The sequence below is a fragment of the Saccopteryx bilineata genome, chromosome 1 (assembly GCF_036850765.1).
Source record: "Saccopteryx bilineata isolate mSacBil1 chromosome 1, mSacBil1_pri_phased_curated, whole genome shotgun sequence".
Classification (NCBI taxonomy): domain Eukaryota; kingdom Metazoa; phylum Chordata; class Mammalia; order Chiroptera; family Emballonuridae; genus Saccopteryx; species Saccopteryx bilineata.
In genome coordinates this window covers 17,082,844-17,095,270 of record NC_089490.1, presented here as the reverse complement: position 1 = coordinate 17,095,270, position 12,427 = coordinate 17,082,844, and the positions used below count along the sequence as shown (strand labels likewise).

The 12,427-nt window shown below is 58.7% G+C and overlaps 1 protein-coding gene across 1 annotated transcript; it reads left to right on the top strand.

Annotated features, from left to right (window-relative positions):
* Positions 1-140: 140 nt before the first annotated feature.
* On the top strand, positions 141-11,802 carry KCNK17 (potassium two pore domain channel subfamily K member 17). The gene is made up of 5 exons (XM_066252927.1): positions 141-575; positions 3,502-3,616; positions 6,540-6,700; positions 7,156-7,330; positions 11,172-11,802. Exons 1-5 carry the CDS (start codon positions 303-305, stop codon positions 11,351-11,353), a joined length of 906 nt encoding a protein of 301 aa, XP_066109024.1. The 5' UTR covers positions 141-302; the 3' UTR covers positions 11,354-11,802.
* Positions 11,803-12,427: the final 625 nt, after the last annotated feature.

Genomic DNA, 12,427 nt, shown 5'->3' with positions numbered 1-12,427 from the left:
CCACTGTTCACCACAGGACACCTGCTGAGGCTCTGGGCCTTTCCTTCTCCGCGCCTGCGGCCACCCAGCAGCCCTCCCCTTCTCCCTGAGCTGGGCCTGGGGGATGGGCCCTCCGTACATATTCGAGGCGGGTCCAGGTGTCACCCTCAGAGCCTCTTTTTGTCGCTGGGATTGGATCCCTGTGCAGGGTTGGGCAGAGCTGTCCAGCACCTCATCTGCCGAGAGAACGGCACAGGCATCCGCTGACCCAAGAAGGGACCAGCAGAGCGCCTGGCCCTTCCTTTCTAGCCCTGTCCCGGACCATGGTTCCCCGCTCCGGCCTCCCGGTCTCTTCTGCCCTGTGCAGACCGCGAGCCCGGGCGGCGCCCGAGGGCAAAGCTCAGGGCTGCGCGGTGCCGGGAACCGTGCTCCTGCTACTCGCCTACTTGGCTTACCTGGCCCTGGGCACCGGCGTGTTCTGGATGCTGGAGAGCCCCGCGGCGCGGGACTCCAGCGCCAAATTCCAGCGCGACAAGTGGGAGCTGCTGCGGAACTTCACGTGTCTGGACGGCCCAGCGCTGGACTCGCTGATCCGGGTCAGGGACGAGCGCGGCCGGCCTGGGCGCGGCGGGGAGGTGCGGGGCAGGGAAGGGCGGGGTGGCGGGCGGAGGGCGACAAGAAAACACCCGGAGCACTTCTCCAAAAGGGTGGAGGAGATGGACGCGGGGACAACGGGGGCTGCGTGCGGGGGTCGGGGTCGAGGGGATTGGGCTGGACAGCCAGGGCAAGTCCCCCGCTCCAGCGGAAGGAACGCACGGCGCTGGGAGCCCGCGGGGCGAGAGGGTATGGCCCGCTCTATGTAGAGTTTCTTGTTGCAAACACTGACTCTGGGGATGAGGTCGACAGGGGGCGCGCTTACTCGGGTGAGGAGCTGCCAGGGGCGCCCCCTGGAGTCAGAACAGAAGCAGGGCGCGCTGGGCCGGAGCGGGAGGTAGCGGGAGGGGTCGCACTGGGATTCGGGGGCGCTGTGTTGGGGTTGGACCACGGTCGAAGGATGAAGGGGCACACCTGGCCCCTTGCACAGAGAGACCCCGGTACAAATATGTGAATTGGGGGCGAGAGCAGCGTGGGGCTCCGGGTGGTGATCTTCAGGGTTTGGAGGGTGGAGGCTCAGGACACGCTTGTCACGGTGGTGGGTGGAATGGGGCCCAGGTGCGCGTGCTGGGGTCCCGGGGCTCCCAGTGCACAGACCCGGGTCCGAGAAAAGGATGGGCGGTGCAGGGGCGTTCTTAGCCGACCCAGCGTTACTCCGAGTTTTCGTCCGCCGTCTGGGCGCGCCTCCCCAGCCGCGGAGACCTGGAAAGGCAGAAAGAGGGCGGTGGGCGGGGAAGGTGCAGACTTAGAGGATGAGGACCCAGCGGGGCCTGCGGAAGAGGGGAAGCAAGGGAGGGTTTGGGGGGCTGGGCATGGAGGATGGATAGAGGTCTCCTTCTCCTACTCAGGGCAGCCGACACTGAACTGGGAGCTGATAGGGTTTTGGCGGATTCTTTAACATCCCAGGCCCTGGCTTGGTCCCAGAGCCCAGACAGCTACGCCCCTAGCCTGAAGTCTCCCCCTGGAGGACAGGGCCTGCATCCTGGGCACCGGGTCTGGGGTGGAGTCCTGAGCCCTTGGACTGGGCCTCAGCAGAGCCCGGAGCTGAGCAGGGCAAGGGCCTCCCCTAAGGACCTAATGTGGCGCCTCCATTTCCCGCCCTCTGCCTCCTCTGGAGGTGAAAGAGGTGAACTTCCCTGGGCCCAGGGAACACGATGATGGGGTGGTAACACTAAATGCTTCTGTGTAGCATTTACTGTGTGTCATTGTTTCATTATCACCTACTGTACCTCACAGATAGGCACCATTATTACCATCCCCATTCTAGAAATGACGAAACAGAGGCTCAGAGAGGTTAAAAATATTAATACATGGCTACAGCCCTGGCTGGATTGCTTGGTGGATTAGAGCATCATCCTGAAGCACAGAGGTTGCCAGTTCAATCCCCAGTCAGGGCACATAGAGGAATAGATCAGTGTTCCTCTGTTTGTGTGTGTCTCATTCTCAATAAATAAATAAATAAATAAATAAATAAAGTTTTAATTAAAATACATGGCTACACAGCCAGGAAGCCGGCTGTGACCCACCGTGCTACTGCCCCACTGTGTGCCTGTGGATGTGGGCGTTTCCGGAGGGTTCCTCTCTGCACACTTCCCCCTCCCACTTCCTCCTGCTCCACTCTCTCCACGCCTTCACTCAACCTTCCTCTGGCTTCATCTCTGGGAACGAGGATACAGTGTCTCCCATACAGACCTCCCCTCGGGGTGCAGACATGTGCATGCAAAGTCCTAGCAGCCCTGAAGTTACTCCACGGCCAAGAACAGGCAGCTCTCCTCCTCCACTGGCCTCACATCCACACATGCGCACAGCGGTCCTGGATGCTCCCCTCGCTTCCCACACCAAATAGGGCCAGAGGCCTGGGTTTCTGATGTCCCCTGTCTGTTCCTCCTGGACCACTCTGTGCCAGGATGCAGGCCAAGCCCTCTCCATCACTCACCCCTGCCAGAGTCCTTTCTATTCCAGTCTGCCAACACCCACACGCCAGCTGCCAGAGAGCACACAGCCTGATCTTGCTTCTCCTTTGCTCAGCGGTCCTGGAAGAGGCCTGTCCCTCTATCCCTGGATTGGCAGAGCCAAGCATGGCCTGGCTCCCAACCACCTGTCAGTCTTCCTGCTTGAGATCCCATCTACCTAAATGTCCTTCCTATCTGGCCCTCAAGGAAGGCCCAACTAGGACATCACCCACTCCACGAAGCCTCTGCCCCTAACCCCCATCAGCATGAACTCCTCTCCTCTCTGTATTCCTCCAGCATGATACTCGTAACAATAATGATGACAGCCACCTCTAACATGCACCGTGTCCAGGTACTGTTCCATGTCTCTCCACCTACTGCCTCATTTAACCCTCACAACCACGCTACGACAGATGCTGTTAGCGTTCCCATTTTGCAGATAGGGAAACTGAGGCACGGAGCAGCTGAGTGTCTTGTCCAGAATCACGCAGCTGCACTGACTGCTCCACGCTAGGGTTAAGTTTGTCCCTGCTCCACTGAGAACTGAGGTCGTGTCTCTTCCTTCTTCATGTCCCCTAAAACACCACGTGTCGTGGCCAGCCAGTGGTGGTTGCAAGAATGAGAGTGAGAGAGATGAAAATGAATGGTGTTCTCCCAGACAGTGAGATATCCTGGAGGGGGAGAGAAAGGAGGGAGCTGTCCCCATGGGCCCTGTCCCTGGGGAACCTGTGGCTGGAGGGGAAGAGCTTCCTAGCTGGGGACAGTCTGGGCTCAGAGTGGTGATGAGGATTGGCCATGAGTGTGTACGTGTGCCTCTGCGTGCATGTGCGTGTGTGCACATGGGTGTGAGTGTGAGTTTGGGTACGGAGCCCAGTCACACCCCAGAGCCTGGTGGTCACTGCAGCCTCTTCCCCAGGGCATCGTCCAAGCGTACCAAAGTGGGGACATCGTCCTGGGGAACACCACCAGCATGGGCCGCTGGGAGATCATTGGCTCCTTCTTCTTTTCCGTGTCCACCATCACCACCATCGGTAAGAGTGGACGTGGACGGGGCCGGGGCTGGGGAGGGTGGCCTCCCCCTGAGAGACAGCAGACCAGTGCCTCTTCGAGGGGTTACGGGGGCCTCGGGACTCCGAGGGTGGCAGTCCCTGTGCTGTGGGCTCTGTCTGGGCGCAGAAGCTGGGCTTCCCGCAGATGGGCTGTGTGAGGTGTGGCACCTCACCACGGTGCCCGGTGCCTGTGCAGCTCGAGTCTGGGAAGCACTGCTCCGGGCCACACAGCCTCTCGGGAAGCAGAGGGTCTGCCCTGCGCAGGGGGCAGAGCTCTGGGCGCTGCACCTGCCCAGGCCCCTTGGCCAAGCCCACCCACCACTGAGACCACGGGTAGTCGGGGGAGGGGCAGGACGAGGACGTTGGTGGGAAGGTGAGCACGAGGGGACAGAAATTCCCAAACAGCCTTTGGGAAGAGGTGGCATTCCTGCAGGTGGCTCCTGGGCTCACAAAGGCAGCCCCTCACCCCGTCATCACTGTCCCCTCCATGTCCCCTTCCTCTCTCACACACGGGACACCTGAGCCAGATCTCCCCTTCCTCCCGTTTCTCTGGCCCTGCCCTCAGGAGGGCAGAGGAAGAACTTGTCCTAGGAGGATACCTTGGGGCTCTTGTAAGGGGAAGGTGGAGAGCACCTAGACCACCCCCCCACCCCCGAACCCCTCCCCACCCTACCCCCACCCCCTCTTGACCCAAACAGCCACATCTCCCTGCCCTGGAGCCGGGCCCAGCCCCTGCATGAGAGCAGGATCACCACCAGATGGCAGGCTAACACCACGGGTGGCTCCCGCCACCTCCACCAGCTCAGCCAGCCAGGATCCTCTCCCCAGAAAGCAGTATCCCAGCCTCTGCCGTCCCAGACAGGAGCGGGCGGAGGCACCCAGAGAATGCTCCATCTCGTTTGAAATCGGCCAGTACTTCCTGGAAGCAGGTCCTAGGGTGACACGGGAGCTCGGACAGTCCTTCACCCTGAGTCAGGCATTCCTGGGAGGCCCTTCAGACGCCACGGACCCTGTGTCCTGCAAGGAACCGGCCAGGACGACGTTTATTCATCTCTGTACCCCCGGGATCTAGCACAAGGCCCAGCACTCAGCGGGCACGCAACCCACCTGACACACTAATGAATTCCAAAAGCACCCTTCCCAGTAGCGTCTATGTGAGTGCACGGCAACGGGATGTTGATGCACCGTCACAATTGGAGGGGTCTTGGGTCTTCGAACCCACACCTCCTTTACCCTCCATCCCACGGCTGTGTGACTTTGGCCCCCTGAAACCAGAGTTTTGTAGTCTGCCTGCTCCCAGCTCCGTGCTGCTGAGCCTGGTCTGCTTCCCTGTTCCCTCCTCCCGCCCGCCCGGCGCTGCTGTCTGAGCAAGCTGGGAGGGAGAGGCGGGCAGAGGAAGGGCGACCCCGCCCCACCCCACATATACGGTGCACTTTAACATTTGAGATTTTGTCCATACGGCCCAATATCCCAAGACAGGGTTTTTTATCTTTATGTCACGGGTGAGGAAACCGAGGCATGGAGAAGCTGCACACCTCCTCCCCAAGGCCACGCAGCTAGTAAGCAGCAGAGCTGAAATTTGAAGCCCAGCTGAGGGACTGCACTGCTCTTTCCAGTACCCTGGGATCAGCACCCTGTATGGGCTGTACATTCTAAGCCTTAGAATGAAGCAGGGTCCGGCAGGCATCTGACCCTCTGGGCCAGCAAGACAGGCCAGAGCCCTGAAATCATCCATCACCTGGGAAGTCCATCCCAGCTTGTTCCCTGGTTCACTCATCTCTCCATCCGTTCATTTAACACAAAGACTGAGTGCTAGTGTGGGCCAGAGAGTCCTAGGTGTGGGGGAGGCAATCGTGATCGAAGCTGGCAAGGCCCTGCCCTTGGGGACTGTCATTCTACTGTGTCGGAACACAAAACAAGCTAACAGATACATAGACAATATTTAGTTATAAGAGGTGCATGGAGAAAAATAAAGCCAGGTAAGGGAGTTCAGTAGTGAAGGGGGTTGGAGGTCACCGTAGATGGGGTGGCCACTGAAGCCCTCACTGAAGGTAGTACTGAAGCAGAAACAGAAACAAAATAAAGGAACAAACCATGCAGATAACTGGGGAATCTTCCACCAGCATATACGAAGGCCCTGAGGTAGAGTGTGGCTGTTGTATTTAGAAGACTAGGTGGCTGGAGAGTTGGAACTAAAAGGTGACTTTGGAGAAGATACAAGTGAGCCCAACCACAGAGGACCTTGTAGGGCCCTTACAAAGGGCTGGACTAGGCCCTGGCCGGTTGGCTCAGTGGTAGAGCGTCGGCCTTGCGTGCAGGAGTCCCGAGTTCGATTCCGGCCAGGGCACACAGGAGAAGCGCCCATCTGCTTCTCCACCCCTCCCCCTCTCCTTCCTCTCTGTCTCTCTCTTCCCCTCCTGCAGCCGAGGCTCCATTGGAGCAAAGATGGCCTGGGCGCTGGGGATGGCTCTGTGGCCTCTGCCTCAGGCTCTAGAATGGCTCTGGATGCAACAGAGCGACGCCCCAGATGGGCAGAGCATCCCCCCCTGGTGGGCATGCAGGGTGGATCCCGGTTGGGCGCATGCGGGAGTCTGTCTGACTGCCTCCCCGTTTCCAGCTTCAGAAAAATGAAAAAAAAAAAATTAAACAAAGGGCTGGACTAGCAAAGTGAAGGAGGTGAGCTCATGCACACCGCTGAGCCTCTTAGAGCTTCAGTTTCTCAGTCTGTACAACACGGCACATGAGCCCCATTTGGAAGGAGGGAATGGATGTGTAACCCTCTGCACAGAGCCTGCACAGGACAGCAATGCCTCCTTTCACACCACCAGCCGCGTCTGAAGTGGGTTAGCAATGGAGACCCCCCAGGGATGGAAAGGTCCCCTGAAGTGCCCTTGTTTCCCTTCAGGCTATGGCAACCTGAGCCCCCACACGATGGCCGCCCGCCTCTTCTGCATCTTCTTCGCTCTGGTGGGGATCCCACTCAACCTCGTCGTGCTCAACCACCTGGGGCGCCTCATGCAGCAGGGTGTGCACCGCTGTGCCCTCAGGCTGGGGGGCGTCGGGCAGGTGAGGGCCACAGCGGCCGGGGGGGGGGGTTAGGGGGCGTGCTGACAACGGTGGCTGCTGGTGGCGAGGGCAGTCACTGCCCCCAGGGAGAGTCTCTGGTGGAAAAGGACAGTTGTGGTGGGAATGGGGGCTCCGTGGAGCAGGGGTGACAGTAGGAGCAGACTACTTCTGGAATCGGGGTTACTGGTGGGGATGTGGTAGGATTGGGGGTCACTGCCCTGCAAGGGGCTTTAGTAATAAAAGGGCATCAGTGGGGGAGACGGGGTGGCACCTGGTGGACGGGAAGGGCACAAGGCACCAAGGCCTTGGCTAGCGGCCTGGAGAACACGGCCAGGTGGCGAGGCCCCGAGGGCAGCCCCCTCACACTGCCTGCAGCTCGGGAGCCCCAGGCTGTCTGCCTCCGGCCCTGCGCTGGGCAGAGGCCACGTGGGGGCTGAGCTCATGTGCACCCCCAGGACCCGGCCAGGGCCCGCTGGCTGGTGGGCTCCGGGGCCCTGCTCTCGGGCCTGCTGCTCTTCCTGCTGCTGCCCCCGCTGCTCTTCTCCCACATGGAGGGCTGGAGCTACGTGGAGGGCTTCTACTTCTCCTTCATCACGCTCAGCACCGTGGGCTTCGGCGACTACGTGATTGGTGAGCGTGCCCGCGAGGGCAGGCGGGAAGGCGGGGCTGCGGACTCGGGGGGCCTGGCCCACCACCCTCTGCCCCCTCACCCCGGCCCCCCGGCTGCATCCGCTGGGCACCTGCTGCGTGCCAGGCCTGCTGGGGGCTTGAGACTCAAAGTCCAGAGGACGGGGTCCTTGGCAGGTTCAACCCACCTGTGTTGTGTGACAGAGCTAAGGTCACCTAGTCCTGCCAGAAAGCGACAACTGCGGTTGGAGCCCGTGTGTCTGTCTGCAAGGACAGACCCCAACCCGGTCTGCCTTTGTCCCAGGGTCTCTCCTCCCCACGCCACCCCACCCCATGAAGCACCGAGCTCCCCCACTGCCCCCGGCTGGGCCCACGTGGACGGGGCTGGAGCGTCCAGGGGAGTCCGGAAACCCCAGCCTCCCCCCAACGCTTACTGGGAAACAATTGGCAGCCGTACCCCGAGTGCCAGCAAGAATGGGCTCTGTGGTCCCAAGGGCCCACGGTGGGATTTAATGGATGATTTCACCCAACGTGGGCAAGACTAGGGCCCAGGAAAGCCTTGCATCATAAAGCTGAGGAAGACGCCCAGCAGGTGGCAGTAGAGGACATTCTGTGGGGGTGGGGTGGGGGAGGGATGGCCGGACCCACCAGCTCAGCCTCAGCACCCTCTCCGCTCCCACACTTGAAGGTGCACCTTGTGGGCAGTGGCCACTGCACCACCGGCACACTGGACTCCAGGGGCTCCCTGCACTCGCTCGGAGCCCTGGCCCTAAACCGGGCAGGAAGCCCTGCCCTTCTTCACTCCTGTGGAGACAGAACCCAGCCTGGAATGTTGAAATGAGGTTTTACCGATGTAACAAAGTGCTAGCTCATCAGGCAACCCAGAGTTGTGAGTCTCACCCGTTTCACTAAGGAGGCAGCTAAAGCCCAGAGACGCCAAGCCATTTGCCTGAGATTGCCCAGCTATTGAGATAGCAGTTCTGATCTGTTTCATTCCAAAACTCATACTCTTTCCCGACCGACCACCACCCACACCCCCTCTCGGAGCCTCAGTGCTCCTGTCTGTGACACGAGGGGCCGAGGGGCTGGGGCTAGGTGGTGGCTCAGAACCCCCCTCATTGCCGTCTAGCCCGTGTGCAAGTCCCCCCCGCCCACTCCCAGGGCTCCACCTGCCCCTCCCAGCTCACAGAAGGATTCTTGGGTCTGTCCTGTCCTCTCTGTTCCTGCTGCCGTGTCCCTAGTCCATTTGCATTTCTCCTATTGTGCAAGTTGAGCGCTGCCCAACCCCAAGGTGCTGCGTTCACGCAGTGAGGATGGCTCTTAGGACCTCTAAAAATAATAAGTGCTATCGTGTCACCAGCCCAGCTCCTCCAAACACCTTTCATTGTTTCCACAGTCTTAGGATGGAGTACAGAACCCGTGACCAGGTCTGCGGACCCTCTATGTGCCTGGGGGCCCTGTCCTCCCTCCCCCCCAGGCAGAGCCCTGTCCCTCCGTGCTGCATGCGGGACCCCCTGGAATACTTCTCTGACCAGCCAGCGGCGGCGGCAGCCCAGCCTGGGCTGCAGCACCCCCTCCCACCCCCTCCCAGGGCTCAGAGGAGGAAACTCAGGCTCTATCCCCAGCGACAGTCCCCAACCCAGAGGGCCTGTTTCTCTGAGAGCCCAGTGTAAGGAGAGCACAGGAAAGTGGGAACAGGACCCCCGACTGGGTCTCTGGGTGCCACTGATCACCAAGGCTTCCAAAGTTTGGCCTTGGTGGGCAGAGCCAGCAGGGAAATGCCACATCTATCTCCAGACAGTGGGTGTCCATTGGCCCTGTGTCTGCAGCCACCGGGGCACTGTCTCCACAGCCACCGGGGCACTGTCTCCACAGCCACCGGGGCACTGTCTCCACAGCCACCGGGGCACGGTCTCCACAGCCACCGGGGCACTGTCTCCACAGCCACCGGGGCACAGTCTCCACAGCCACCGGGGCACTGTCTCCACAGCCACCGGGGCACGGTCTCCACAGCCACCGGGGCACGGTCTCCACAGCCACCGGGGCACGGTCTCCACAGCCACCGGGGCATGGTCTCCACGGCCGGCTGCTCCTCTCCGCCCACGGGCTGCGGCAGGAGCAGTCCCACGGTCCCAGAGCCTGCTTCTCCCTGGACCCGTAGCCCCCACAATTGCATTTGCAACCCCGTCGAGCGCCTTGCCAGCTGCCGGGTCTCCTGCCACTTATGATTTCGGCTTTAAAAAAATGAAATAAACGTGGAGAGGCACACTTCCTTCTCCCCTCCGTTGCCAGGAGCAAGTGGAGCCGGCGGTGGCAGCGGCCCAGAGCGGCTCACTGCTGATCTCATTTGGGACCGCCAGCGGAATCGGGGCTCCATAACCCAATCAGTTTAATCCAATCATGGTTCCTGCCTGGGGGAGGAGCTGGGGGGGAACGTGGGTCCTGGGCTGCGGGCTCCTCCCTAGCTGGGGCCCCAGCGAGGGGCTTGGCCGGGTGGGCGGATGGGACAAGGGCGTTGTCTTGGGGCCAGCAGGCTGCCACAGGGAGCTAAGACAGGAAAGGATGTCCAGGAAATAGGAAGGAAGATCTTCCTTTGAACGGTCCCAGTCCAATAAGGGAGGCTAGGCCGTCCCGCGGAAACAGAGAGAGGGGGCACTAAGTTATGGAGCAGGCCCTTGATGTGACTTATCTATGCCTCACAGCAACCTCCATGCATCCCCTCCCTCAGCTGTCTGTCACTTATGCTGTCCTGATGGGTGTTGGGGGCACCAGGGTGGGGACCCAATGGTGAGTGAAACGCTCACCCAACTGGAGTGAACAATATACTACACGATGTTCCAGGCACCATTCTGAGCACTTCAGATGCATGAACCCATTGGATACTCACAACAGTCTTAGAAGGCAGACACCCTCATGGCCTCTGTTTTACAGATGAGGAAGCAGAGACCCAGAGATGACAAGTAACTTACCCAGCAAAAGCACATGCACCGAGAGGTTTTAACTGGGGTGGGTGGGCAGTCTGGCCTCTGGAAAGTGACATCTGAACTGATCCCTGAAGGGTGAGGAATTGGAAATGAGGACTACTCTGAGCTTAGCAGACAGCCAGTGCAAAGGCCCTGGGGCAGGAAAGATGACAGATGAAGAAATGGGAAAAAAACCCAGAGTGAGCACAACACTCAAAAAGAAGTGTGCAAATTGAGGCTGGAGAGGTGAATAGGGGCCTTGGGATAAGAATTTAGGACTTTATCCTAAAAGCCAAAGGAGAGGAACTATTTTCCCCATTTCACAGGTGAGGGACAGTCAGACAAATGAAGGTCACATAGCTCGTAAGAACTGAGGCAGGGTACACACTCCAGTGGTTCCATCTGTTCTTCCTGAAGTGCCTGGCGAGCTGCCTCCCTTCAGAGATGAGTAAACTGCGCAGAGAGACAGGCAAACGGCAGGTTGGGCATCCGCATCTCTTGGAGGGTCTGTGATGATACAGATTGCCAGGCTCATCCCCGGGGTTTCTGATCAGCATGTTTGGAGCGGGACCCAATCGTTTGCCCTTCCAATAAACTCTCAGGCGGTACTGATGCCGCTGGTCCAGTGGCCCTGCTTTCAGAACCGCTGGAACAGAACCCAGAGTGCCTTAGACAAAGAGGAAATGTAGTTTCCAAACCCAAGGTGCCAATCCAGGGAGGCTTCCTGGATGGAGAGGTGACCACAAGGCCGGCAATCTCAGATCCATTTGGACGTCCCATATTCTGTTCATACGTATCAAGCCATGTCTGTCCATTTCCATGTGGGGAACATGGCCCTGACTTTTCCAGGACCCCACCCTCTGACCTTTCTTGTCCCCTAGGGATGGACCCCTCCCGGAGGTACCCCCTGTGGTACAAGAACACAGTGTCCCTGTGGATCCTGTTTGGGATGGCGTGGTTGGCCTTGATCATCAAACTGATCCTCTCCCTGATGGAGACCCCAGGGCGATCGTATTCCTGCTACCATCACAGCTCCAGGAGGGACTTCAAGCCCCGACGCTGAAGGCAGAGCCCAGAAGGAGAGGCAGAACCCCACTCACTCCCCACAGCTGTGCTGCTATCTGGGGGAGCCTGTGGAAGGACACAGCACCCAGGACCCTCTAGGCAGGCCTCAAGCTGTGGGAAGGGCAGCTAGTCATACCCCAGGATTTGTTCCACCTTCTTTCTCAGTAACAAGGGGCTTTATTTTAATCTTGGCACAGAACCACCCAGACTAAGGCCTACATTTTTGTTTGTTTTCTCTTGAGGCAAGATGCAGCTGAATAATTAAATTCTGCCCAATAAGATACATAAAGAAGAATCCTGTGTGACTTATGGACGTGACTTTCATTGTGGGGGGCAGTGTGTGCTTTTCTTCCCTCCTTCCTCTTTTTTTTTTTTTTGGCTGCAATGCTGATATGGTGGTAGGAGCTCTGGCAGCCACCTTGCACCATGAGGTTGAGGTCTGATATTGGTGGCACAATAAAATAGGAGGAGTATGAATTCCTGATGGTTACAGAGACACCACAAATAAACTTGGACTAAATACCACCGGACTTCATTTATGTGAGAGAGAAATAAATGTCAATATTATTTAAAATGCTACTATTTGTTTTGTTTTGTTTTTCTGGCACAACCAAAATTAAATCTAATGGACACACACATACCCAGAGACAGAGGCAACATCTGAGACCGGAGCACACACAAAGGAACAACTTCCTCCCAGGTGAGTTTGCCCAGGACCGGTGGGAGGTATGGATTGAAGGCTAGAGTGTGGCTCTCCCACAGCTCCAGAGACCCTCCAGGTAAACTCACCAAAGATTTGTGAGAACCCTCACTGCTATGACAGCCAGCAGGCGGTTGGTCCCAGTTTGGCTGCTGAATCCACACCCTATCATTCACTCACACCCCAGAAAAGCCAGGGGCAGACTAGAGGGTTCTCCCTGTCTCACCCCACCCCACTGTATCTGAAGGCTCCACCCACAGTTTGCAAAGCCAGGTAGGTTTTGCAGAGATCACTTCTGTTTGCAGAACATCTCACCCTGGGCATTTCTACCTCTCACTCAGGGTTGCTACTAATCAGAGCATCGGGGTGTGG